The sequence below is a fragment of the Mesoplodon bidens genome (assembly GCF_964165515.1).
Source record: "Mesoplodon bidens genome assembly, chromosome: 3".
NCBI lineage: Eukaryota > Metazoa > Chordata > Mammalia > Artiodactyla > Ziphiidae > Mesoplodon > Mesoplodon bidens.
This window is the reverse complement of record NC_138178.1, coordinates 54666153-54691634: the sequence shown is the minus strand read 5'-3', so window position 1 is coordinate 54691634 and position 25482 is coordinate 54666153. Positions and strand designations below refer to the sequence as shown.

General features: G+C 42.8%; 1 protein-coding gene across 3 annotated transcripts; it reads left to right on the top strand.

Annotated features, from left to right (window-relative positions):
* The first annotated feature begins 6588 nt into the window (after window positions 1-6588).
* LOC308613565 (maspardin-like) lies at window positions 6589-25160 on the top strand. Of its 3 annotated transcripts, none has more exons than XM_081227262.1 (3): window positions 6589-6715; window positions 22832-22954; window positions 24474-25160. In XM_081227262.1, exons 1-3 carry the CDS (start codon window positions 6617-6619, stop codon window positions 24588-24590), a joined length of 339 nt encoding a protein of 112 aa, XP_081083388.1. In that variant the 5' UTR covers window positions 6589-6616; the 3' UTR covers window positions 24591-25160. The 3 variants fall into 3 exon arrangements, 2 of the variants coding, with proteins under 2 accessions (XP_081083388.1, XP_081083387.1); XM_081227261.1 differs by having other exon boundaries at window positions 22832-22972; XR_014015269.1 differs by lacking the exons at window positions 22832-22954; window positions 24474-25160 and adding an exon at window positions 8217-8903 and having other exon boundaries at window positions 6644-6715.
* The last annotated feature ends 322 nt before the right edge of the window (window positions 25161-25482 follow it).

Genomic DNA, 25482 nt, shown 5'->3' with positions numbered 1-25482 from the left:
TACAGTAATAAAAACAATAAGGTACTGGCACAAAAACAGACACATAGATCAATGGAACAGAACAGAAAGCCCAGAAATAAACCAACACACCTATGGTTAATTAATCTATGCAAAAGGAGATAAGAATATACAATGGAAAAAAAGTCTCTTCAATAAATGGTCCTGGAACAAACGGGGCCTAATGAAACTTAAAAGCTTTTACACAGCAAAGGAAACTACAAACAAGATGAAAAGACAGCCCTCAGAATGGGAGAAAATATTTGCAAACAAATCAACGGACAAAGGATTAATCTCCAAAATATATAAATAGCTCATGCAGCTCAACATTAAAAAAAAAAACAACCCAATCAAAAAATGGGCAGAAGACCTTAATAGACATTTCTCCAAAGAAGACATACAGATGGCCAAGAGGTACATGAAAAGCTGCTCAACATCACTAATTATTAGAGAAACGCAAATCAAAACTACAATGAGGTATCACCTCACACCAGTTAGGATGGGCATCACCAGAAAATCTACAAACGACACCGCGGAGCAACTAAGCCCACGCGCCACAACTAAGCCTGCGCTCTAAAGTCTGCGAGCCACAACTACTGAGCCCATGTGCCACAACGACTGAAGCCCTCGTGCCTAGAGCCCGTGCTCTGCAACAAGAGCAGCCATCACAATGAGAAGCCCGTGCACCACAACAAAGAGCAGTCCACACTCGCCGCAACTAGAGAAAGCCCACGTGCAGCAACAAAGACACAACGCAGCCCAAAATAAGTTACTTAATAATTAAAAAAAGAATATCTATGATTTACATGGATAACAGAGTCACAGGTTCTGCTAACACTACTGTGGTTTGCTGCCTACATTCATAATGGAAGGAAATGCTAAATTTCAGTTTGACCAGTATACATTTTTTTCCCACTGAAGTTCATGGACCTGCTGCATTACACCATGGAATCGAGTTCAAGAACTCCTTTTCTAACGAAGCCTTCTCCTGCCAGCACCAGATCGGATGAACCACTCTGGGCCCCAGCCACACTCTGTTGAACATGCTGGCTTAGCACCTTTCACACAACCTGCCTTGTTAACGTCTCTAAATCACTGAGGACTCCAGTCTTCTTCCTTTATTTATCTTCGCTATCTTGGACAGGTATGGCCCCTCGGATGCATTAGCAAATCCCCATCAGCAGTCTGTGATGCACACAGGCGAACAGAACTCTCAAAATCAGCCTGGAGCTAGTGAGTAGGTAATGCAAAGACACTGACCAGGAGCTTCTGCCTTCCCTTACCTGTTTCTCCATTAGATCCAAGCCCCAGGACAAATTCAGACAAACAGATACACCCTCTTGGGATGTCCACTCTAAGATGTTCCCTGGACTGTGGCGTTTCAGGAGCTCAGGTGTCCACCTTTCCTCTAACCACCTGTCCTGGATCTTTGCACAGCCTGCTCTGCCAGGCACCAGTCTCACACCATGTGTGCCCTGCCCTGCACTAGGATCGCTCTCTCTGAAGCAAGTGTGGAAGACTGGGTCACCTGCTGACCTCCTATATCGACGATAAAGGGCACAGGAAAGCAGAGGCCAGACCTGTAACAAGTCCTCCACAACAATGCCTTTCAAACTCAACTCTTCAGGATCCTCCAGGACTGCGCTTGGCAAACTTTAGAGTTTTTAAAAATCACCACAAGAGATTGCTAAAACAGACTGCTGGATGCCACCTCCAAAGATTCTGATGCAACAGCTCTGCAGTGGAGCCCAGGAATCTGTATTTCTATCAAGTTTCCAGGTGATGCTGACACAGCTGTCCCAAGGACCACCCTTTAAGCAGCAGGTGCTAAGATACTCTTTGCTGATTTCCAAGGTTTCCAGGGCCTTCTGGTTTGTACAGAATTTCCTTCTGGTTCCTCCTCATGTCCCTGACCTCCAAGAGTTAGGGCTGCCTCAAGATTCAGTCCAGAAAGTTCTTCTCTATCTCGACTCATCACTCTCTTGGTGAACACATTCAACATCATGACTTCAAAGTGCATCCATATGCTGACGACTCAATGCCAACTTGATGGCTCCAGTTGGGTGTCTAAAAGGTGTCTCAAACATGCCCCAAACCAAACGCCACATTTGCTTCTAGAGGTCCCTCTACCCTTTCAATTGAGCAGGCGATATATTCTGGAGCAATCCTTGATTTCTCTGTTTTTCATACTCCACATACAATCAGCAGCAAGAACCTTCAAATTACAGCCAGACTCAGACCAATTCTTCTTGCTGTCACCATCCAAACCACCATCTTCTCTGCCTGAAATACTCCAGTAGCCTCCTAACTGGTCTCTCTCATTGTATATCCGTCCCACCTGCAAGTCTATTTCCTACAAAGCAGCCAGAGTGGTCTCTTTTTTTTTTTTAATTAAAAAACACTTGATTGTTAAAAAGTGCTAGCCATCAAGAAAAAAAAAAAGAAAAGAAAAGAAAATGTACAAACAACAAATGCTGGAGAGGGTATGGAGAAAAGGGAACCCTCTTGCACTGTTGGAGGGAATGTAAATTGATACAGCCACTATGGAAAACAGTATGGAGGTTCCTTAAAAAACTAAAAATAGAATTACCATATGACCCAGCAATCCCACTACTGGGCATATACCCTGAGAAAACCATAATTCAAAAAGACACATGCACCCCAATGTTCATTGCAGCACTATTTACAATAGCCAGGTCACGGAAGCAACCTAAATGCCCATCGACAGACAAATGGATAAAGAAATGTGGTACATATGTACAATGGAATATTACTCAGCCATGAAAAGGAACGAAATTAGGCCATTTGTAGAGACGTGGATAGAACTAGAGATTGTTATACAGAGTTAAGTAAGTCAGAAAGAGAAAAACAAATATCATATATTAACGCATATATGTGTAATCTAGAGAAATGGTACAGATGAACCAGTTTACAAGGCAGAAATAGACACAGATGTAGAGAACAAACGTATGGACACCAAGGGGTAAAGCTGGGGGTTGGTCGGATGTATTTGGAGATAGGGATTGACATATATACACTAATATGTATAAAATAGATAACTAATAAGATCCTGCTGTATAAAAAAATAAAATAAAATTCGAAAAAAAAAAGAACACGGCAAAGTGAAAAAATAAAAATAAATAGTCCTGGAAAAACCAGGCAGCTTCAAGTAAAAGAATGAAATTAGAACACTGTCTAACAACTTATACAAAAATACACTCAAAATGGATTAAAGACCTAAAGGTAAGGCAGGAGGCTATTAAACTCCTAGAAGAAAACATAGGCAGAACACTCTTTGACTTAAATCGTAGCAATATTTTTTTGGATCTGTGCCCTAAAGCAAAGGACAGAAAAGGAAAAACAAACAAATGGGACTTAAATAAACTTAAACGCTTTTGCACAGCAAGGGAAACCATCGAAAAATAAAAAGACAGCCTACTGAATGGGAGAAAATATTTGCAAACCATGCAACTGATAATGGCTTAATATCCAAAATACTTATACAGCTCAGACAGCCCAACATCAAAAAACAAACAACCAGATTGAAAAATGACCAGAAGACCTGAATTGACAATTTTCCAAAGAGGACATGCAGATAGCCAACAGACACAGGAAAAGATACTCAAGATCATTAATTATCAGAGAAATGCACATCAAAACCACAATGATGTATCACATTTCACTCCTGTTAGAATGGCTATCATCAAAAAGAACACAAATAACAAATGTTGGTGAGGATGTGGAGAAAAGGGAACCCTAATACACTGTTAGTGGGAATATAAATTGGTGCAGCCACTGTAGGAAACAACACTGAAGTTTCTCAAAAAACTAAAAATAGAACTACCATATGATCCAGCAATTTCACTACTGGGTATCTACCTGAAAAAACAAAAACATTAATTCGAAAAGATACATACACACCATGTGCACAGCAGCATTATTTACAATTGCTAAGATATGGAAGCAACCTAAATGTCCATCAACAGACAAATGGATAAAGAAAATATACACACAATGGAACACCACTCAGCCATGAAAAAAAGAATGAATTTGCAGCAACATGGATGGACCTGCAGGGTATCATGCTTAGTGAAATGAGTCAAAGAAAGAAAAATACTGTACGATATCACTTACATGTGGAATCTAAAAAATAAAACCACCTACTGAATATAACATAAAGGAAAGAGATTCACGGATAAAGAGAACAAACTAGTGGTTACCAGTGGGAAGGGGAAGGGGCAAGATAGGGGTAGGGGATTAACAGGTACAAACTACTATATATAAAAATAAATAAGTTATAAGAATATACTGTACAGCAAGGCAATATAGCCAATATGTTGTAATAAATATAAATGGAGTATAACTTTTAAAACCTGTGAATTATATGTACACCTAAAAGTTATATAATATTCTACATCAACGATACTTCAATTAAAAAAAGTTACCTCAGTTCTGTGCTGTCAGTCCCTCCACCTCCCTCCTCAGAGACAGAAGGGAGGATCAAGATGGCGGGTTATTGGGTCAAATGACCCAATTTCGTTCCTTTTCATGGCTGAGTAATATTCCATTGTATATATGTACCACATTTCTTTATCCATTTGTCTGTCGATGGGCATTTAGGTTGCTTCCATGACCTGGCTATTGTAAATAGTGCTGCAAACACATCAAAAATACATCTACATGTGGAACAATTCTTGTGGAAAACCAACTGGAAACTGGCAGAAGAACTCCTATATAACCAAACCTGCAAGAAAGATTTCCATGTAACTGGGAAAGACAGGTAAAAAAGCCATTGGATTGGGACCTGCACTCTTGGATTGGAACCCTCGCCCTGGAGAGCAAGCAAGTTGAGCCACAACCTGGGTATCCCAGTCCTGGGGGTCTTGCATGGAGGACACAAGCCCACTTGCCTGCTGGGAAATCCACTGGGACAGACAGGAGGGCTGGAGAAGCCTGGACTCCGCTCACGAGGAGTATGCTCATGCTGGCTCACTAACCATCAGGGCAGAGAGAGCCTTGCACTGGCTGCTGCCACCTCACCACACGTCCCAGTCCAAAGGGGTCAACGCCTCAGCTCTGCCCACTCCACACCACAGCTTAGTGCTGGATCTTGTAGACATGACCTGAGAGAAGTCTGCCACAGAGGCAGCCCAGAGCTCTGGTGGGCAGTGCAGCCACCTCAGTTCTGCAGCCACACATCACAACCCCCAGCCTCAGCCTGCTCCACAGCATCGCCTTGCAGTAGATCTGAGACAAACACAACTGAGAAAGGGACATGACCTTGGGCGGCTTCTGAGCAGAACTGTGGATGCATACACAGGGAGCACAGAGGTCCCCTGTGACTGCGTGGGCCTCACTTGCTCCAGCAACTACCTCATTTGCAGCAGGGCACGTGCCCAAAGGCAACAGAGCCTGACTGAACCCAACCCTCAGGGCTTCTACTTCAACAACTGAGGAGCGGACCCCACCCCCGACAGAGCTGTGACGGCCGTGGAGCAGAGGGGAAGTCCTGCCTCACACCCCGCACAGGCTTTAGATGCTCAACACCAACCACACACCCCTATCAAGGGGATAACGGCCAGCACTTCCTGAAGGAAGATGTGGCTGTCATCCATACCGAACCAGCCCTCACACCAGAAACACTGGACACACACGGTCTACACATGGACACTCCCACAAAAAAATGCCTCTTCAACACCACAGTACATACCTGTTTCTCCTAAATTCATAGAGACAGAGAACGTTAAGTCAAATGAAAGGGCAGAGGAATTATTCCCAATTAAAAGAGCAAGAGATCCTCTGAAAGAATAATGAAACAGAGCTCACCAGTCAACTAGACACTGAGTTCAAAAAGGTGGTAATAAAAATGCTAACTGAATTAAGCAAGATTATCAAGAGAAACACAGATCACTGTAACAAGGAACTAGAAGCTACAAAGATGAACCAACCAAAAATAGACAATTCAGGGACTTCCTTGGTGGGGCAGTGGTTAAGAATCCACCTGCCAATGCAGGGGACACAGGTTCAAGACCTGGTCCGGGAAGATCAAACATGCCACAGAACAACTAAGTCCGTGCACCACAACTACTGAGCCTACGCTCTAGAGCCCACAAGCCACAACTACTGAGCCCGTGCACCACAAATACTGAAGCCTGCGTGCCTAGAGCCTGTGCTCTGCAACAAGAGAAGCCACCGCAATGAGAAGCCTGCGCACTACGATGAAGAGTAGCCCCTGCTTCCAGCAACCAGAGAAAGCCCACACACAGCAGCGAGGACCCAACACAGCCAAAAAAAAAAAAAGATTGTTATTAATATTCTGTTAATTTAGTTAACTATGTTTGAGGACAAAGGAAATTCATGGTAGAATGTTTTCCGCTAAACAATGCAACAGACATTTGGCAATAAAATCTGTATTAATGTTTTCCATTGGAGTTAGAGTCACCAGGGATGAGCAAGAGGACTCTAGAAGGGTTCAGCCATGTCTCTTGAAAGGAATGCTTGGTGGGGGGGGGGGCACTTTGCTGAACGTGAAAAGAACACATTGAAATAACAGTTTGGGCCTCATGTTTTTTTAAAGGTGTTTGACCAGAGTGCACTTTCAACTGAAGCTAAAAAAGAAATGTACAAACTGTATCCTACTGCCCGGAGGGCTCACCTGAAAACAGGAGGCAATTTCCCATACCTGTGCAGAAGTGCAGAGGTGAATCTCTATGTACACGTAGGTCCTAGGTTGCAACACAGAGCACTTTGAACCCAGAGTCTGGTTTGAAACATTAAGTTAGTTTTTTTTTGGTGGTCGAGTAAGAGAACTATAGAATTCTCTGTAGGAATGAAGCATTGACTTGATAAAGGTGGTCTACATTAGTAACTTACGGGAGAATTCAAGCATATTAGACACACCTGGGGGACTCTATGCCCACTATCCCTTTTCTAAGAACCACAGGCCTGAACTCACACACTGAAGCAGCTGTTTGGTACAATGGGACCTTGGCTCCTGGAAGCAATGAATTCAGCCAGAGCAGGACACCTGATTTAAATGGAGTCAATCTGAATCCCATCAAGTGACTTCTTGGTCTAATTTTAATGCATTAAAACACACGCACACAAACAAACAAACACCACTTCTTCTCATACCTGCCTAAACGGATATTAGAATAGTGGTGAGAAATGGTTGCTTTGCAATTTGGCAAGTAGTATCAAGAGCCTTAAAAAAGGAGTCACGTTCTTTGATCCTGTTGTCCACGTGTGGCAACAGATCCTGAGGAGAGGATCATAAATACAAAAACACTTGATTCCCAGAGATACTCATTACAGTGTTAGAACAACAGAGGATGGGAAGGACCTGATTCGTAGCAGCAGAGGGGAAGGGTGAACACCTACTGGTGAAGCAGCATGTGGCAATTTAAGATGTTAATAATAATTTGTAGTTACTGAGAAAGACTGGTTACATATTAAGTGAGGAACAAAGATCCCAAATTCTGGTTTTGTGGTTTTGTGGTTTTGGTTTTTGGGATTTTTTGTTTTTTGCCTGCGTTGGGTCTTCATTGCTGCACGCGGGCTTTCTCTGGTTGCAGCAAGCAGGGGCTACTCTTCATCGTAGTGCGCAGGCTTCTCATTGTGGTGGCTTCTCTTGTTGCAGAGCACAGGCTCTAGGCAGGCAGGCTTCAGTATTTGTGGTGAACGGGCTCAGTAGTTGTGGCTTGCGGGTTCTAGAGCACAAGCGCAGTAGTTGTGGCCCACGGGCTTAGTTGCCCCACTGCATGTGGGATCTTCCCGGACCAGGGCTTGAACCCATGTCCCCTGCATTGGCAGGCAGATGCTTAACCACTGCACTGCCAGGGAAGTCCCCAAATTGTGATTTTTAAAATTTTTTGGTCTTTTCTGTTTTTTAATTTTTCTAATTAGTACGTACTACTCTAATTTTTTAGTGTATATTTTTACTTTTATTGAGGTATAGTTGATTTACAATATTAGTTTCAGGTGTTCTATATAGTGATTCAACATTTTTAGAGATATTACATTTAAAGTTACTATAAAATATTGGCTATATTCCCTGTGCTGTACAATATATTCTTCTAGCTTATTTTATACATAGTAGTTTGTACCTTTTGACCCCCTGACCTTCTCTTGCCCATTCCCCCAGTACTCTGTAATTTTAGAACTAGGAACCATTAATACACAACAGTGATGTTTAAAATAATTATTCTGCATTTCTGCAGATACATTTGCTGCAATTCCACGGAACCAAATATGCGGCTATTGACCCATCGATGGTCAGTGCTGAGGAGCTCGAGGTGCAGAAAGGCAACCTTGGCATCAGTCAGGAGGAGCAGTAGCCGTCAGAGTTGGCTGTTAGTGATGAGTGATCCAGGGTGTTCGTACAATCAGTGACATCAGTGCCCACCAGTTGGTCTCTCTCTTCGGTTCGTCAGGTTCACCGGTTATCACTGTGTTTGGAACTAGGACTGATTGTCATCTTCGTGACAGGCGGCAGCTCTTCTAAGCCAGTGTAACTATTCCCTCTTCAGTATTGTTTTTAGCTTTTGAACTTAAAGAAGTACTTTTGAAGATTCCCATTTTAAGAATTGTGAAAATTTTGCTACCGAAGTCCACCACTCTGTTGTTAAGTGAATGTTAATTTCTGAATTTGGGGATTCTGTGGATTTTTTTCCTTTCCTTTCTTCCTGTTATTTGCTGTAAATGCTGCACATCCACATTGTGTATCAGAAGGACATTGGTTATTTTTATGCTTTCTTGGTTATAACTTATCAGAGTGCCAAGGCTGTCACCCACTGTTTGCTCTCCTGCAAATGAACTACTTCTAATTTCCAGTTAAGCAAATTGTTTTCAGTTTTGGCTGTTGTCTTTCTACCCATTACAGTCTTTGGAATAAAAATTCAATTTGAGTGAGTGGCTTTTGTGATTATCATAGCTGCCAACTGGGCTACCTACACATAGGACTCTCTGAGAAGCAGACTGGTGTTTGCCAAGCCTGTGTGTCTTTAGGTTAAGTTACTTAGTCTCTCTAAAGTGCAGTTTGCTCACTGTTAGATTCCAGAAACAATCCTTTATTGAGCTGCTGCTATGTGCAAGGTACTTTTCACACCTGCTTTCTTTTCCCCCTCAGTGGAAGACTTTAAACACACATAAAGTAGAGAAAATAGTATAATGAACTACATTCCCATTACCCAGTTTCAAAAATTAGCAACTCATGGACTGTGTTGTATCGCCTCTTACCCAACCCTCACTTTTTCCACACATACTCCTATGACTGAATTATTTTAAGGCAATGTCTGATACCTTATTTCATCTGTACATTTCTATATGTACCTTCAAGAGATAAAATAATGCCATCATCACACTAAAAAATTCACCAATAATTCCTTCATACTAACATCCAGTCAATGTTCTTATTTGTGATTATCTCATAAATGTCTTTTTACAGTTGACTTGTTCTAATCAGCTTCCAAAGTTGACACTTTGGAAAGACCAGAACCTACCAAAAAGGTTTCCTACAACTAAAGATAATATAAAGAAGGAACCACAACAAGACGGGCAGGAGGGGTGGAGTCGCAATATAGCCAAGTCCCATACCCCAGGTGGGGGACCGACATTCGGGAGAATTGCAATTGCAGAGGTTCTCCCAAAAGAGGGTTCCAAGCCCCAAGTCAGGCTCCCCAGCCCAAGGGTCCTGCACTGGCAAGATGAGCACCCAGAGCATTTGGCTTTAAAAGGCAAGAGGGGCTTACTTTCAGGAGTACCAGAGGGCTGGCGGAAACAGAGACTTCAAAGTCAAAGGCCACACAGAAAATCTCACATGCGCCAGGACACAGGGCAGGAGCAGTGATTATATAGGAGCCTGGTTGAGACCTACTTGCTGCTCTTAGAGAATCTCCTGGAGAGGCAGGAGGCAACTGCAGCTCACCCTAGGGACATAGTCACTGGCAGCAGCCATCCTTGGGATCTCATTCTACCATGTGGACACTGGTGCTGGCAAGTCATTATGCAATCCTCCCTCCAGCTTATGAGCTCCAGCACCCAGCCTGGCCTGGCCCAACAGCCTATAGGCACTACTGCTGGGATACCTTAGGCCAAGCAACTAACTGGGTGGGGACACAGCTCCACCCACCATCAGATAGGCTGCCTTGAGACCCCATGAGCCCCCAGCCACCTCTGGACATGGCCTTGCCCACCATAGGGCCCAGCTCCACCCACCCATGGGCAGGCACCAGTGCCTGGGCCACAGTCCCACATTCCAAGGAGTCTGCTCTAGCCTCCAGACCAGTCTCACCCACCAGGGAGCAGACACCAACAGCAAGAAAACCACAGCTCCACAGCCGATAGACCCAGAAACTCCACCAACAAGTCAGATCCTGCACTAAAACCAGCTGAGCCTGGCCCCACCCACTAGCAGGCCAACACAAACTTCAGGATGCTCTGGACTTTGCACTCAAACATGTCAGGAATGGGCCTCTCCCACCAGCAACCTAACACCAGCTCAGGGATCCCTGGTCACTGGGACTAGATTCCAGGATCTGGCTCTGCCTACCCATAGGGTGGCACTAGCCCCAGGACCTGGGTTCCCCCACCAGTGGGTGGGCAACAGTCCCAGAGTTTCCTGGACCTTGACTCTGCCCACCAGTGCCTAGCACTAGGCCCGGGCCTCCTGGGTTCCACAGTCAGCCACCATGTGACCTGGTCCCACCAACCAGCGGTTAGCACCCCACACACAAGGCAAGACCTGGCAGTCAACTGACCCGAGGGCCTAACAAGCCTACCAAACTACCCACACAGACTGCCACAACAGAGGGACCCATGCAGCCCTCATAGGGTGAATTCCTAGAGGACATACAGCTTGGGTACAAGAGGGGGATGCGTTGCTGGGATGCATAGGACGTCTCCTACAAAAGGCCACTTCTCCAGGGTGGGGAAATGTAACCAACCTGCCAGATACATAAAAATAAAAACAACAGCTCAGCAAAATGAGGCACCAGAGAAGTATTTTCCAAACGAAGGAACAAGATAAAACCCCAGAAGAAAAACTAAGCAATGTGGAGACATGCAGTCTACTGAAGAATGAGTTCAGGGTAGTGATCATAAAAATGATCAAAGAACATGGAAGAAGAGTGCATAAACAGTGAGAGAAGTTGGAAGTTTGAAACAAAGAGTTGGAAAATGTAAAGAACCAAACAGATGAAGAATACAATAACTGAAATGAAAAAGATACTAGAAGGAATCAACAGTAGACTAAACGGGACAGAGGAATGATCAGTGAGCTGGAAGATGGAGAAGTGGAAATCACTGAAGCTGAACAGAAAAAATAACGAAAAGAAATGAGGACAATTTAAGAGACCTCTGGGACAACATCAAGTGCACTAATATAGAGGTCCAAGAAGGAGGAAACAGAAAAGGGAGCTGAGAACAAACTTGAAGACATAATAGCTGAAAACTGGCCTAAAATGGGACAGGAAACAAACCTCCAATCCAGGAAGTACAGAGTCCCCACGGGATTAACCCAAGGAGAAACACACCAAGACACATTGTAATCAAAATGGCAGAAATTAGAGATGGAGAGAATATTAAAAGCAGCAAGGGAAAAACAACAAATGAAATACAAATAAAGTCCCATAAACTTATCAGCTGACTTTTCAGCAGAAACTCTGTAGGCCAGTAGGGAATGGCACAATATACTTAAACTGATGAAAGGGAAAAGCCTACAACAACCAAGAATGCCAAGCAGTCTGTCATTCAGATTTCATGGAGAGATCAAAAGCCTTACAGACAAGCAAAAGCAAATAAAGTTCAGCACCAACAAACAAATGTTAAAGGAACTTCTCTAAGCAAAAAAGAAAAGGCCACAACAGGAAACCCGAAAATCATGAAAGGAAAAATCTCATTGGTAAAGGCAAACAGTAAAGGCAGGAAATCACCCACACACAAAGCAAGTAGGAAGGTTAAAACACAAAAGTAGTAAACTCTACATCCACAGTAAGCAGTAAAGAGATACACAAAACAATTAGATGTAAAGCATAATATCAAAAACAGTAAACATGAGGGGAGGAGAGTACAAATGCAGGGTTGTTAAAAGGCATTGGAAATTAAGAGATCAGCAACTTAAAACAATCATATATATATATTAATCACTATATAAAAACCTCATGGGGGGCTTCCCTGGTGGCGCAGTGGTTGAAAGTCCGCCTGCCGATGCAGGGGAAATGGGTTCGTGCTCCGGTCAGGGAAGATCCCACGGGCTGCAGGGCAGCTGGGCACGTGAGCCATGGCCATTGAGCCTGCGCGTCCAGAGCCTGTGCTCCACAACGGGAGAGGCCACAACAGTGAGAGGTCCACATATCGCAAAAAAATAAATAAATAAAACTCATGGGGGACTTCCCTGCTGGTCCAGTGGCTAAGACTCTGTGCTCCCAATGCAGGGAGCCCAGGTTCGATCCCTGGTCAGGGCATTAGATCCCATATGCATGCTGCAATGAAGATCCCACATGCCGCAACTAAGACATGGCACAGCCTAAATAAATATTAAGAAAAACAAAACCTCATGGTAATCACAGACAAGATCTGTAATAGACACACACACTCAAAAACAAAAAGGAATCCAAACATAACACTAAAGATAGTCATCAAATCACAAGAGAACAAAAGAAGAAAGGAACAAAAAAGACCTATAAAACTAATTAACAAAACGGCAATAAGAACATACATATCCGTAACTACTTTAAATGTAAATGGACTAAATGCTCCAATCAAAAGACAGAGTAGCTGAATGAATAAAAAAACAAGACCCACACATATGCTGGCTACAAGAGACTCACTTGAGATATAAAGACACAGACAAACTGAAAGTGAGGGGATGGAAAAAGGGGATGAAAAAATTTCCATTCCGTGCAAATGGAAAGCAAAAGACAGCCAAGGTAGCAATACTCATATCGGACAAAACAGACCTTAAAATAAAGACTGTTACAAGAGATAAAGGAGGACATTACATAATGAACAAGGGATCAATCCAAGAAAAAGATATACCAGTTGTAAATATATATGCACCCAACATAGGAGCACCTAAATACATAGAGCAAACATTAATGGACATAAAGGCAGAAATTGATAGTAACAATAATAATAGGGGACCTTACCACACTTACATCAATGGACAGAACATCCAGAGAATCAATAAGGAAACACTGGCCTTAAATGACATATTAGACCTAGTGAACTTGATAGATATATATAGAACATCCCATAAAAAGCAGTAGAATACAGATTCAAGTGCTCATGGAATGTTCTCCAGGATAGATCACATGTTAGGCCAGAAAACAATCCTTGGTAAATTTAAGAAAATTGAAATCATATCAAGCATCTTTTCCAACCACAATGCTATGAAACTAGAAATCAACTACAGGGGGAAAAAACCTGCAAAAAACACAAGCAGGTGGAGGCTAAACAATATGCTACTAAACAAGCACTGAATAAGTCAAAGAGGAAATAAAAAATACCTAGAGACAAATGAAAATGGAAACACAATGATCCAAAAATCTATGGGATGCAGCAAAGCAGTTGTAAGAGGGAAGTTTATAGCAATACAAGCTTACCTCAGGAAACAAGAAAAATCTCAAACAACCTGACCTTACACGTAAAGGAACTAGAAAAAGAACAACAAACAAAACCCCAAGTCAATAGAAGGAAAGAAATTGTAAATCAGAGCAGAAATAAATGAAATAGAGATTTTTAAAAAATCAATGAAACTAAGAGCTAGTTCTTTGAAAGGATAAAATTGATAAACTTTTAGCCACACTCATCAAGAAAAAAGGGAAATGAAAAAGGAGAAGTTACAGCCAACACCACAGAAATACAAAGGATCATAAGAGACTAATACAAACAAGTATATGCTAATAAAATGAACAACCCAGAAGAAATGGACAAATTTCTAGAAACATACAACTTCCCAAGACTGAACCAGGAATAAATAGAAAATAGGAACAGATCAATTACCCATAATGAAACTTAATCAGAAACTTTAAAAAATCCCAACAACAACAAAAAAGTCCAGGACCATGTGGCTTCACTGGAGAATTCTACCAAACATTTCTACAAGAGTTAACACCTATCCTTCTGAAACTATTCCAAAAAAACTGCAGAAGAAGGAATACTCCCAAACTCATTCTATGAGGCCAGCATCACCCGGATACCAAAACCAGACAAAGATACCACAAAAAAAGAAAATTGCAGACCAGTATCACTGATGAATATAAATGCAAAAACCCTCAACAAAATATTAGCAAACCAAATCCAACGATACATTAAAAGAATCATATAATATAATCAAGTGGGATTTATCCCATGGATGCAAATATTTTTCAATATTTACAATCAATCAATGTGATACACCACATTAACAAACTGAAGAATAAAAACCATATGATCATCTCAATAGATTCAGGAAAAGCTTTTGATAAAAACTCAATATCCTGGCTTCACTGGTGGCGCAGTGGTTGAGAGTCTGCCTGACGATGCAGGGGATGCGGGTTTGTGCCCCGGTCCGGGAGGATCCCATATGCTGCGGAGCGGCTGGGCTCGTGAGCCATAGCCACTGAGCCTGAGCATCCGGAGCCTGTGCTCTGCAATGAGACAGGCCACAGCAGTGAGAGGCCCGCATTCCGCAAAAAAAAAAAAAAACAAAAACCTCAATACCCATTTATGAGAAAAAAAAAACTCTCCAAAAAGTGCTCATAGAGGGAAGCATAGCTCAACATAATAAAGGCCATATATGACAAGCCCACTACTAACATCATGCTCAACAGTAAAAAGCTGAAAGCATTTCCCCTAAGATCAGGAACAAGACAAGCATGCCCACTCTTGCCATTTTTATTCAACATGGTATTGGAAGTCCTAGCCACAACAATCAGACAAGAAAAGAAAAGTAATCCAAATTGCAAAGGAAGAAGTAAAACTGTCATTGTTTGGATGAAACATGATTCTATACATAGAAAATGCTAAAGACACCACCAGAAAACTAACAGGGCTCATCAATTAATTCACTAAAGTTGCAGGGTACAAAATTAATATACAGAAATCTGCTGCATTTCTAAACACTAAGAACGAACTTTTAGAGAAATTAAGGAAACAATCCATTTACTGTCACATCAAAAAGAGTAAAATAGGCATAAACCTACCTAAGGAGGTAAAAGACCTGTACTCAGAAAACTATCTATAAGACGCTGATGAAAGAAGTTGAAGATGACACAGACAGATGGAAAGATAGACCACATTCATGGATTGGAAGAATTACTACTGTGAAAATGACCATAGTACCCAGGTGATCTACAGATTCAATGCAAACCCCATCAAAATACCATGGGCATTTTTCACAGAACTAAAACAAACACTTTTTTTTTTTTTTTTCGGTACACAGGCCTCTCACCGTTGTGGCCTCTCCCGTCGCGGAGCACAGGCTCCGGACGCGCAGGCCCAGCGGCCATGGCTCACGGGCCCAGCCGCTCCACGGCATGTGGGATCCTCCCGGACGGGGCACGAACCCGCGTCCCCTGCATCGGCAGGCGGACTCTCAACCACTGCGCCACCAGGGAAGCCCTAAAACCAACACTTTTAAAATTTGTACGGAAACACAAAAGACCACAAAAAGCCAAAACAATCTTGAGAAAGAAGATCAGAGCTGGAGGAATCATGCTCTGTGACTTCAAATTATACTACAAAGATACAGTAATAAAAACAATAAGGTACTGGCACAAAAACAGACACATAGATCAATGGAACAGAACAGAAAGCCCAGAAATAAACCACACACCTATGGTCAATTAATCTATGCAAAAGGAGATAAGAATATACAATGGAAAAAAAGTCTCTTCAATAAATGGTCCTGGAACAAATGCGGCTTAATGAAACTTAAAAGCTTTTACACAGCAAAGGAAACTATAAACAAGATGAAAAGACAACCCTCAGAATGCGAGAAAATATTTGCAAACAAATCAACGGACAAAGGATTAATCTCTAAAATATATAAATAGCTCATGCAGCTCAATAAAAAAAAAACCCAATCAAAAAATGGGCAGAAGACCTAAATAGGCATTTCTCCAAAGAAGACATACAGATGGCCAAGAGGTACTTGAAAAGCTCCTCAACATCACTAATTATTAGAGAAATGCAAATCAAACTACAGTGAGGTATCGCCTCACACCAGTTAGGATGGGCATCACCAGAAATTCTACAAACGACACCGCGGAGCAACTAAGCCCATGCGTCACAACTAAGCATGCACTCTAAAGTCCACGAGCCACAACTACTGAGCCCGTATGCCACAACGACTGAGGCCCTCGTGACTATATCCCGTGCTCTGCACCAAGAGAAGCCAACTCAATGAGAAGCCCGTACGCCACAATGCAGAGCAGCCCACACTCGCTGCAACTAGGGAAAGCCCACGTGCAGCAAGAAAGACCCAATGCAGCCAAAAATAAATAAACTAATAATTAAACAAAGAATATCTATGATTTACATGGATAACAGAGTCACAGGTTCTGGTAATATTATTGTGGTTTGCTGCCTACATTCATAATGGAAGGTAATGCTAATTTTCAGTATGACCAGTATACATTTTTTTCCCACTGAAGTTCATGGACCTGCTGCATTACACCATGGGCTCGAGTTCAAGAAATCCTTTTCTAACGAAGCCTTCTCCTGCCAGCACCAGATCGGATGAACCACTGTGGGCCCCAGCCACACTCTGTTGAACATGCTGGCTTAGCACCTTTCACACAACCTGCCTTGTTAACGTCTCTAAATCACTGAGGGACTGCAGTCTTCTTCCTTTATTTATCTTCACTATGTTGGACAGGTATGCCCCTCGGATGCACTTAGCAAATCCCCGTCAGCAGTCTGTGATGCACACAGGCGAACAAAACTCTCAAAATCAGCCTGGAGCTAGTGAGTAGGTAATGCAAAGACACTGACCAGGAGCTTCTGCCTTCCCTTACCTGTTTTTCCCTTAGATCCAAGCCCCAGGGCAAATTCAGAAAAACAGATACACCCTCTTGGGATGTCCACTCTAAGATGCTCCCTGGACTGTGGCACTTCAGGAGCTCAGGTGTCCACCTTTCCTCTACTCACCTGTCCTGGACCTTTGCACAGCCTGCTCTGCCAGGCACCTGTCTCACACCATGTGTGCCCTGCCCTGCACTAGGATCGCTCTCTCTGAAGCAAGTGTGGAAGACTGGGTCACCTGCTGACCTCCTATATCGACAATAAAGGGCACAGGAAAGCAGAGGCCAGACCTGTAACAAGTCCTCCACAACAATGCCTTTCAAACTCAACTCTTCAGGATCCTCCAGGACTGCGCTTGGCAAACTTTAGAGTTTTTAAAAATCACCACAAGAGATTGCTAAAGCAGACTGCTGGATGCCACCTCCAAAGATTCTGATGCAACAGCTCTGCAGTGGAGCCCAGGAATCTGTATTTCTATCAAGTTTCCAGGTGATGCTGATACAGCAGCCCCAGGGACCACCCTTTAAGCAGCAGGTGCTAAGATACTCTTTGCTGATTTCCAAGGTTTCCAGGGCCTTCTGGTTTGTACAGAATTTCCTTCTGGTTCCTCCTCATGTCCCTGACCTCCAAGAGTTAGGGCTGCCTCAAGATTCAGTCCAGAAAGTTCTTCTCTATCTCGACTCACCAGTCTCTTGGTGAACACATTCAACTTCATGACTTCAAAGTGCATCCATATGCTGACGACTCAATGCCAACTTGATGGCTCCAGTTGGCTGTCTAAAAGGTGTCTCAAACATGCCCCAAAACAAACTCCATATTTGCCTCTAGAGGTCCCTCTACCCTTTCAATTGAGCAGGCTATATATTCTGGAGCAATCCTTGATTTCTCTGTTTTTTTTTTTTTTCTTTTTGCGGTATGTGGGCCTCTCACTGCTGTGGCCTCTCCCGTTGCGGAGCACAGGCTCCGGACGCGCAGGCCCAGCGGCCATGGCTCACGGGCCCAGCCGCTCCGCGGCATGTGGGATCCTCCCAGACCGGGGCACGAACCCGTATCCCCTGCATCGGCAGGCGGACTCTCAACCACTGCGCCACCAGGGAGGCCCCGATTTCTCTGTTTTTCATACTCCACATACAATCAGCAGCAAGAACCTTCAAATTACAGCCAGACTCAGACCAATTCTTCTTGTTGTCTCCATCCAAACCATCATCTTCTCTGCCTGAAATACTCAGTAGCCTCCTAACTGGTCTCTCTGATTCTATTCCAGTCCCACCTGCAAGTCTATTTCCTACAAAGCAGCCAGAGTGGTCTCACTATTTTTTTTTACTTAAAAAATACTTGATTGGGGCTTCTCTGGTGGCGCAGTGGTTGAGAGTCTGCCTGCCAGTGCAGGAGACATGGTTCAAGCTCTGGTCTGGGAGGATCCCACATGCCGCGGAGCAACTGCGCCTGTGAGCCACAAGTACTGAGCCTGTGCGTCTGGAGCCTGTGCTCCACGACAAGAGAGGCTGCGTTAGTGAGAGGCCCGCGCACTGCGATGAAGAGTGGCCCCTGCTCACCGCAACTAGAGAAAGCCCTCCCACAGAAACGAAGATCCAACACAGCCAAAAATTAATTAATTAATTAATTAGTTAAATTTTAAAAAAAACTTGATTGTTAAAAAATGTTAGCCATCATAAAAAAAGAAAAGAAAAGAAAATCTATAAACGACAAATGCTGGAGAGGGTACGGAGAAAAGACAACCCTCTTGCACTGTTGGTGGGAATGAAAGTTGATACAGCCACTATGGAGAACAGTATGGAGGTTCCTTAAAAAACTAAAAATAGAATTACCATATGACCCAGCAATCCCACTACTGGGCACAGACCCTGAGAAAACCATAATTCAAAAAGACACATGCACCCCAATGTTCATTGCAGCACTATTTACAATAGCCAGGTCATGGAAGCAACCTAAATGCCCATCAACAGACAAATGGATAAAGAAATGTGGTACATATATACAATGGAATATTACTCAGCCATGAAAAGGAACAAAATTGGGTCATTTGTAGAGACGTGGATAGAGCTAGAGATTGTTATACAGAGTGAAGTAAGTCAGAAAGAGAAAAACAAATATCGTATATTAAGGCATATATGTGGAATCTAGAAAAACGGTACAGATGAACTGGTTTGCAAGGCAGAAATAGACACAGATGTAGAGAACAAATGTATGGACACCAAGGGGGTAAAGCCGGGGGGTGGTGGGATGAATTGGGAGATTGGGATTGACATATATCACGAATATGTATAAAATAGATAACTAATAAGAACCTGCTGTATAAAAAAATAAAATAAAATGCAAAAAAAAAAAAAGAACAGGGCAACGTGAAATAATAAAAATAAATGGCCCTGGGAAAACCAGGCAGCTTCATGTAAAATAATAAAATTAGGACACTGTCTAACACCATATACAAAAATACACTCAAAATGGATTAAAGACCTAAATGTAAGGCGGGAGGCTATAAAACTCCTAGAAAAAAACATAGGCAGAACACTCTTTGACTTAAATCGTAGCAATATTTTTTGGGGTCTGTCCCCATAAGCAAAGGACAAAAAAAGCAAAGACAAAACAAACGGGACTTAAATAAACTTAACAGCTTTTGCACAGCAAAGGAAACCATCGACAAAATAAAAACACAGCCTACTTAGTGGGAGAAAATATTTTCAAACCATGCAACTCATAAGGGCTTAATATCCAAACTATTTATACAGCTCAGACAGCCCAACATCAAAAAATAAACAACCAGATTGAAAAATGGCCAGAAGACCTGAATAGACATTTTTCCAAAGAGGACATGCAGATGGCCAACAGACACAGGAAAAGATGTTCAAGATGATTAATTATCCGAGAAATGCACATCAAAACCACAATGATGTATCACATTTCACTCCTGTTAGGATGGCTATCATCAAAAAGAACACAAATAACAAATGTTGGTGAGGATGTGGAAAAAAGGGAACCCTAATACACTGTTGGGGGGAATGTAAATTGGTGCAGCCACTGTAGGAAACAACATTGAAGGTTCTCAAAAAACTAAAAATAGAACTACCATATGATCCAGCAATTTCACTACTGGGTATCTACCTGAAAAAACAAAAACATTAATTCGAAAAGATACATACACACCATGTTCATAGCAGCATTATTTACAATTGCTAAGATATGGAAGCAACCTAAATGTCCATCAACAGATAAATGGATAAAGAAAATATACACACAGTGGAACACCACTCAGCCATGAAAAAAAGAAGGAATTTTGCCATTTGCAGCAACATGGATGGACCTGCAGGGTATTATGCTTAGTGAAATGAGTCAAAGAAATAAAAATACTGTACGATATCACTTACATTTGGAGACTAAAAAATAAAACCACCTACTGAATATAACATAAAGGAAAGAGACTCACGGATAAAGAGAACAAACTAGTGGTTACCAGTGGGAAGGGGAAGGGGCAAGACAGGGGTAGGGGATTAACAGGTACAAACTACTATATATAAAAATAAATAAGTTATAAGAATATACTGTACAGCAAGGCAATATAGCCAATATGTTGTAATAAGTATAAATGGAGTATAACTTTTAAAAATTGTGAATTATATGTACACCTAAAAGTTATATAATATTCTACATCAACGATACTTCAATTAAAAAAAGTTACCTCAGTTCTGTGCTGTCAGTCCCTCCACCTCCCTCCTCAGAGACAGAAGGGAGGATCAAGATGGCGGGTTATTGGGTCAAATGACCCAATTTCGTTCCTTTTCATGGCTGAGTAATATTCCATTGTATATAGGTACCACATCTTCTTTATCCATTTGTCTGTCGATGGGCATTTAGGTTGCTTCCATGACCTGGCTATTGTAAATAGTGCTGCAAACACATCAAAAATACATCTACATGTGGAACAATTCTTGTGGAAAACCAACTGGAAACTGGCAGAAGAACTCCTATATAACCAAACCTGCAAGAAAGATTTCCATGTAACTGGGAAAGACAAGTAAAAAAGCCATTGGATTGGGACCTGCACTCTTGGATTGGAACCCTCGCCCTGGAGAGCAAGCAAGTTGAGCCACAATCTGCATATCCCAGTCCTGGGGGTCTTGCATGGAGGACACAAGCCCACTTGCCTGCTGGGAAATCCACTGGGACAGACAGGAGGGCTGGAGAAGCCTGGACTCCGCTCACGAGGAGTATGCTCATGCTGGCTCACTAACCATCAGGGCAGAGAGAGCCTTGCACTGGCTGCTGCCACTTCACCACACGTCCCAGTCCAAAGGGGTCAACGCCTCAGCTCTGCCCACTCCACACCACAGCTTAGTGCTGGATCTTGTAGACATGACCTGAGAGAAGTCTGCCACAGAGGCAGCCCAGAGCTCTGGTGGGCAGTGCAGCCACCTCAGTTCTGCAGCCACACATCACAACCCCCAGCCTCAGCCTGCTCCACAGCATCGCCTTGCAGTAGATCTGAGACAAACACAACTGAGAAAGGGACATGACCTTGGGCGGCTTCTGAGCAGAACTGTGGATGCATACACAGGGAGCACAGAGGTCCCCTGTGACTGCGTGGGCCTCACTTGCTCCAGCAACTACCTCATTTGCAGCAGGGCACGTGCCCAAAGGCAACAGAGCCTGACTGAACCCAACCCTCAGGGCTTCTACTTCAACAACTGAGGAGCAGACCCCACCCCCGACAGAGCTGTGACGGCCGTGGAGCAGAGGGGAAGTCCTGCCTCACACCCCGCACAGGCTTTAGATGCTCAACACCAACCACACACCCCTATCAAGGGGATAATGGCCAGCACTTCCTGAGGGAAGATGTGGCTGTCATCCATACCGAACCAGCCCTCGCACCAGAAACACTGGACACACATGGTCTACACACGGACACTCCCACAAAAAAATGCCTCTTCAACACCACAGTAGATAACTGTTTCTCCTAAATTCATACAGACAGAGAACGTTAAGTCAAATGAAAGGGCAGAGGAATTACTCCCAATTAAAAGAGCAAGAGATCCTCTGAAAGAATAATGAAACAGAGCTCACCAGTCAACTAGACACTGAGTTCAAAAAGGTGGTAATAAAAATGCTAACTGAATTAAGCAAGATTATCAAGAGAAACACAGATCACTGTAACAAGGAACTAGAAGCTACAAAGATGAACCAACCAAAAATAGACAATTCAGGGACTTCCTTGGTGGGGCAGTGGTTAAGAATCCACCTGCCAATGCAGGGGACACAGGTTCAAGACCTGGTCCGGGAAGATCAAACATGCCACAGAACAACTAAGTCCGTGCACCACAACTACTGAGCCTACGCTCTAGAGCCCACAAGCCACAACTACTGAGCCCGTGCACCACAAATACTGAAGCCTGCATGCCTAGAGCCTGTGCTCTGCAACAAGAGAAGCCACCGCAATGAGAAGCCTGCGCACTATGATGAAGAGTAGCCCCTGCTTCCAGCAACCAGAGAAAGCCCACACACAGCAGCGAGGACCCAACGCAGCCAAAAAAAAAAAAGATTGTTATTAATATTCTGTTAATTTAGTTAACTATGTTTGAGGACAAAGGAAATTCATGGTAGAATGTTTTCCGCTAAACAATGCAACAGACATTTGGCAATAAAATCTGTATTAATGTTTTCCATTGGAGTTAGAGTCACCAGGGATGAGCAAGAGGACTCTAGAAGGGTTCAGCCATGTCTCTTGAAAGGAATGCTTGGTGGGGGGGGGGGGCACTTTGCTGAACGTGAAAAGAACACATTGAAATAACAGTTTGGGCCTCATGTTTTTTTAAAGGTGTTTGACCAGAGTGCACTTTCAACTGAAGCTAAAGAAGAAATGTACAAACTGTATCCTAATGCCCGGAGGGCTCACCTGAAAACAGGAGGCAATTTCCCATACCTGTGCAGAAGTGCAGAGGTGAATCTCTATGTACACGTAGGTCCTAGGTTGCAACACAGAGCACTTTGAACCCAGAGTCTGGTTTGAAACATTAAGTTAGTTTTTTTTTGGTGGTCGAGTAAGAGAACTATAGAATTCTCTGTAGGAATGAAGCATTGACTTGATAAAGGTGGTCTACATTAGTAACTTACGGGAGAATTCAAGCATATTAGACACACCTGGGGGACTCTATGCCCACTATCCCTTTTCTAAGAACCACAGGCCTGAACTCACACACTGAAGCAGCTGTTTGGTACAATGGGACCTTGGCTCCTGGAAGCAATGAATTCAGCCAGAGCAGGACACCTGATTTAAATGGAGTCAATCTGAATCCCATCAAGTGACTTCTTGGTCTAATTTTAATGCATTAAAACACACGCACACAAACAAACAAACACCACTTCTTCTCATACCTGCCTAAACGGATATTAGAATAGTGGTGAGAAATGGTTGCTTTGCAATTTGGCAAGTAGTATCAAGAGCCTTAAAAAAGGAGTCACGTTCTTTGATCCTGTTGTCCACGTGTGGCAACAGATCCTGAGGAGAGGATCATAAATACAAAAACACTTGATTCCCAGAGATACTCATTACAGTGTTAGAACAACAGAGGATGGGAAGGACCTGATTCGTAGCAGCAGAGGGGAAGGGTGAATACCTACTGGTGAAGCAGCATGTGGCAATTTAAGATGTTAATAATAATTTGTAGTTACTGAGAAAGACTGGTTACATATTAAGTGAGGAACAAAGATCCCAAATTCTGGTTTTGTGGTTTTGTGGGTTTGGTTTTTGGGATTTTTTGTTTTTTGCCTGCGTTGGGTCTTCATTGCTGCACGCGGGCTTTCTCTGGTTGCAGCAAGCAGGGGCTACTCTTCATCGTAGTGCGCAGGCTTCTCATTGTGGTGGCTTCTCTTGTTGCAGAGCACAGGCTCTAGGCAGGCAGGCTTCAGTATTTGTGGTGAACGGGCTCAGTAGTTGTGGCTTGCGGGTTCTAGAGCACAAGCGCAGTAGTTGTGGCCCACGGGCTTAGTTGCCCCACTGCATGTGGGATCTTCCCGGACCAGGGCTTGAACCCATGTCCCCTGCATTGGCAGGCAGATGCTTAACCACTGCACTGCCAGGGAAGTCCCCAAATTGTGATTTTTAAAATTTTTTGGTCTTTTCTGTTTTTTAATTTTTCTAATTAGTACGTACTACTCTAATTTTTTAGTGTATATTTTTACTTTTATTGAGGTATAGTTGATTTACAATATTAGTTTCAGGTGTTCTATATAGTGATTCAACATTTTTAGAGATATTACATTTAAAGTTACTATAAAATATTGGCTATATTCCCTGTGCTGTACAATATATTCTTCTAGCTTATTTTATACATAGTAGTTTGTACCTTTTGACCCCCTGACCTTCTCTTGCCCATTCCCCCAGTACTCTGTAATTTTAGAACTAGGAACCATTAATACACAACAGTGATGTTTAAAATAATTATTCTGCATTTCTGCAGATACATTTGCTGCAATTCCACGGAACCAAATATGCGGCTATTGACCCATCGATGGTCAGTGCTGAGGAGCTCGAGGTGCAGAAAGGCAACCTTGGCATCAGTCAGGAGGAGCAGTAGCCGTCAGAGTTGGCTGTTAGTGATGAGTGATCCAGGGTGTTCGTACAATCAGTGACATCAGTGCCCACCAGTTGGCCTCTCTCTTCGGTTCGTCAGGTTCACCGGTTATCACTGTGTTTGGAACTAGGACTGATTGTCATCTTCGTGACAGGCGGCAGCTCTTCTAAGCCAGTGTAACTATTCCCTCTTCAGTATTGTTTTTAGCTTTTGAACTTAAAGAAGTACTTTTGAAGATTCCCATTTTAAGAATTGTGAAAATTTTGCTACCGAAGTCCACCACTCTGTTGTTAAGTGAATGTTAATTTCTGAATTTGGGGATTCTGTGGATTTTTTTCCTTTCCTTTCTTCCTGTTATTTGCTGTAAATGCTGCACATCCACATTGTGTATCAGAAGGACATTGGTTATTTTTATGCTTTCTTGGTTATAACTTATCAGAGTGCCAAGGCTGTCACCCACTGTTTGCTCTCCTGCAAATGAACTACTTCTAATTTCCAGTTAAGCAAATTGTTTTCAGTTTTGGCTGTTGTCTTTCTACCCATTACAGTCTTTGGAATAAAAATTCAATTTGAGTGAGTGGCTTTTGTGATTATCATAGCTGCCAACTGGGCTACCTACACATAGGACTCTCTGAGAAGCAGACTGGTGTTTGCCAAGCCTGTGTGTCTTTAGGTTAAGTTACTTAGTCTCTCTAAAGTGCAGTTTGCTCATTGTTAGATTCCAGAAACAATCCTTTATTGAGCTGCTGCTATGTGCAAGGTACTTTTCACACCTGCTTTCTTTTCCCCCTCAGTGGAAGACTTTAAACACACATAAAGTAGAGAAAATAGTATAATGAACTACATTCCCATTACCCAGTTTCAAAAATTAGCAACTCATGGACTGTGTTGTATC

What these genes read in the sequence shown, in the direction of transcription:
- LOC308613565 (XM_081227261.1), top strand. Translation starts at nt 6,617, where the DNA reads ATGTACAAACTGTATCCTACTGCCCGGAGGGCTCACCTGAAAACAGGA. An exon ending in AGGTGAATCTCTATGTACAC is followed by an intron (nt 6,716 to 22,831) that starts GTAGGTCCTAGG and finishes GTTTTTTTAAAG; the next exon opens with GTGTTTGACCAGAGTGCACT. An exon ending in AGGTGAATCTCTATGTACAC is followed by an intron (nt 22,973 to 24,473) that starts GTAGGTCCTAGG and finishes GCATTTCTGCAG; the next exon opens with ATACATTTGCTGCAATTCCA.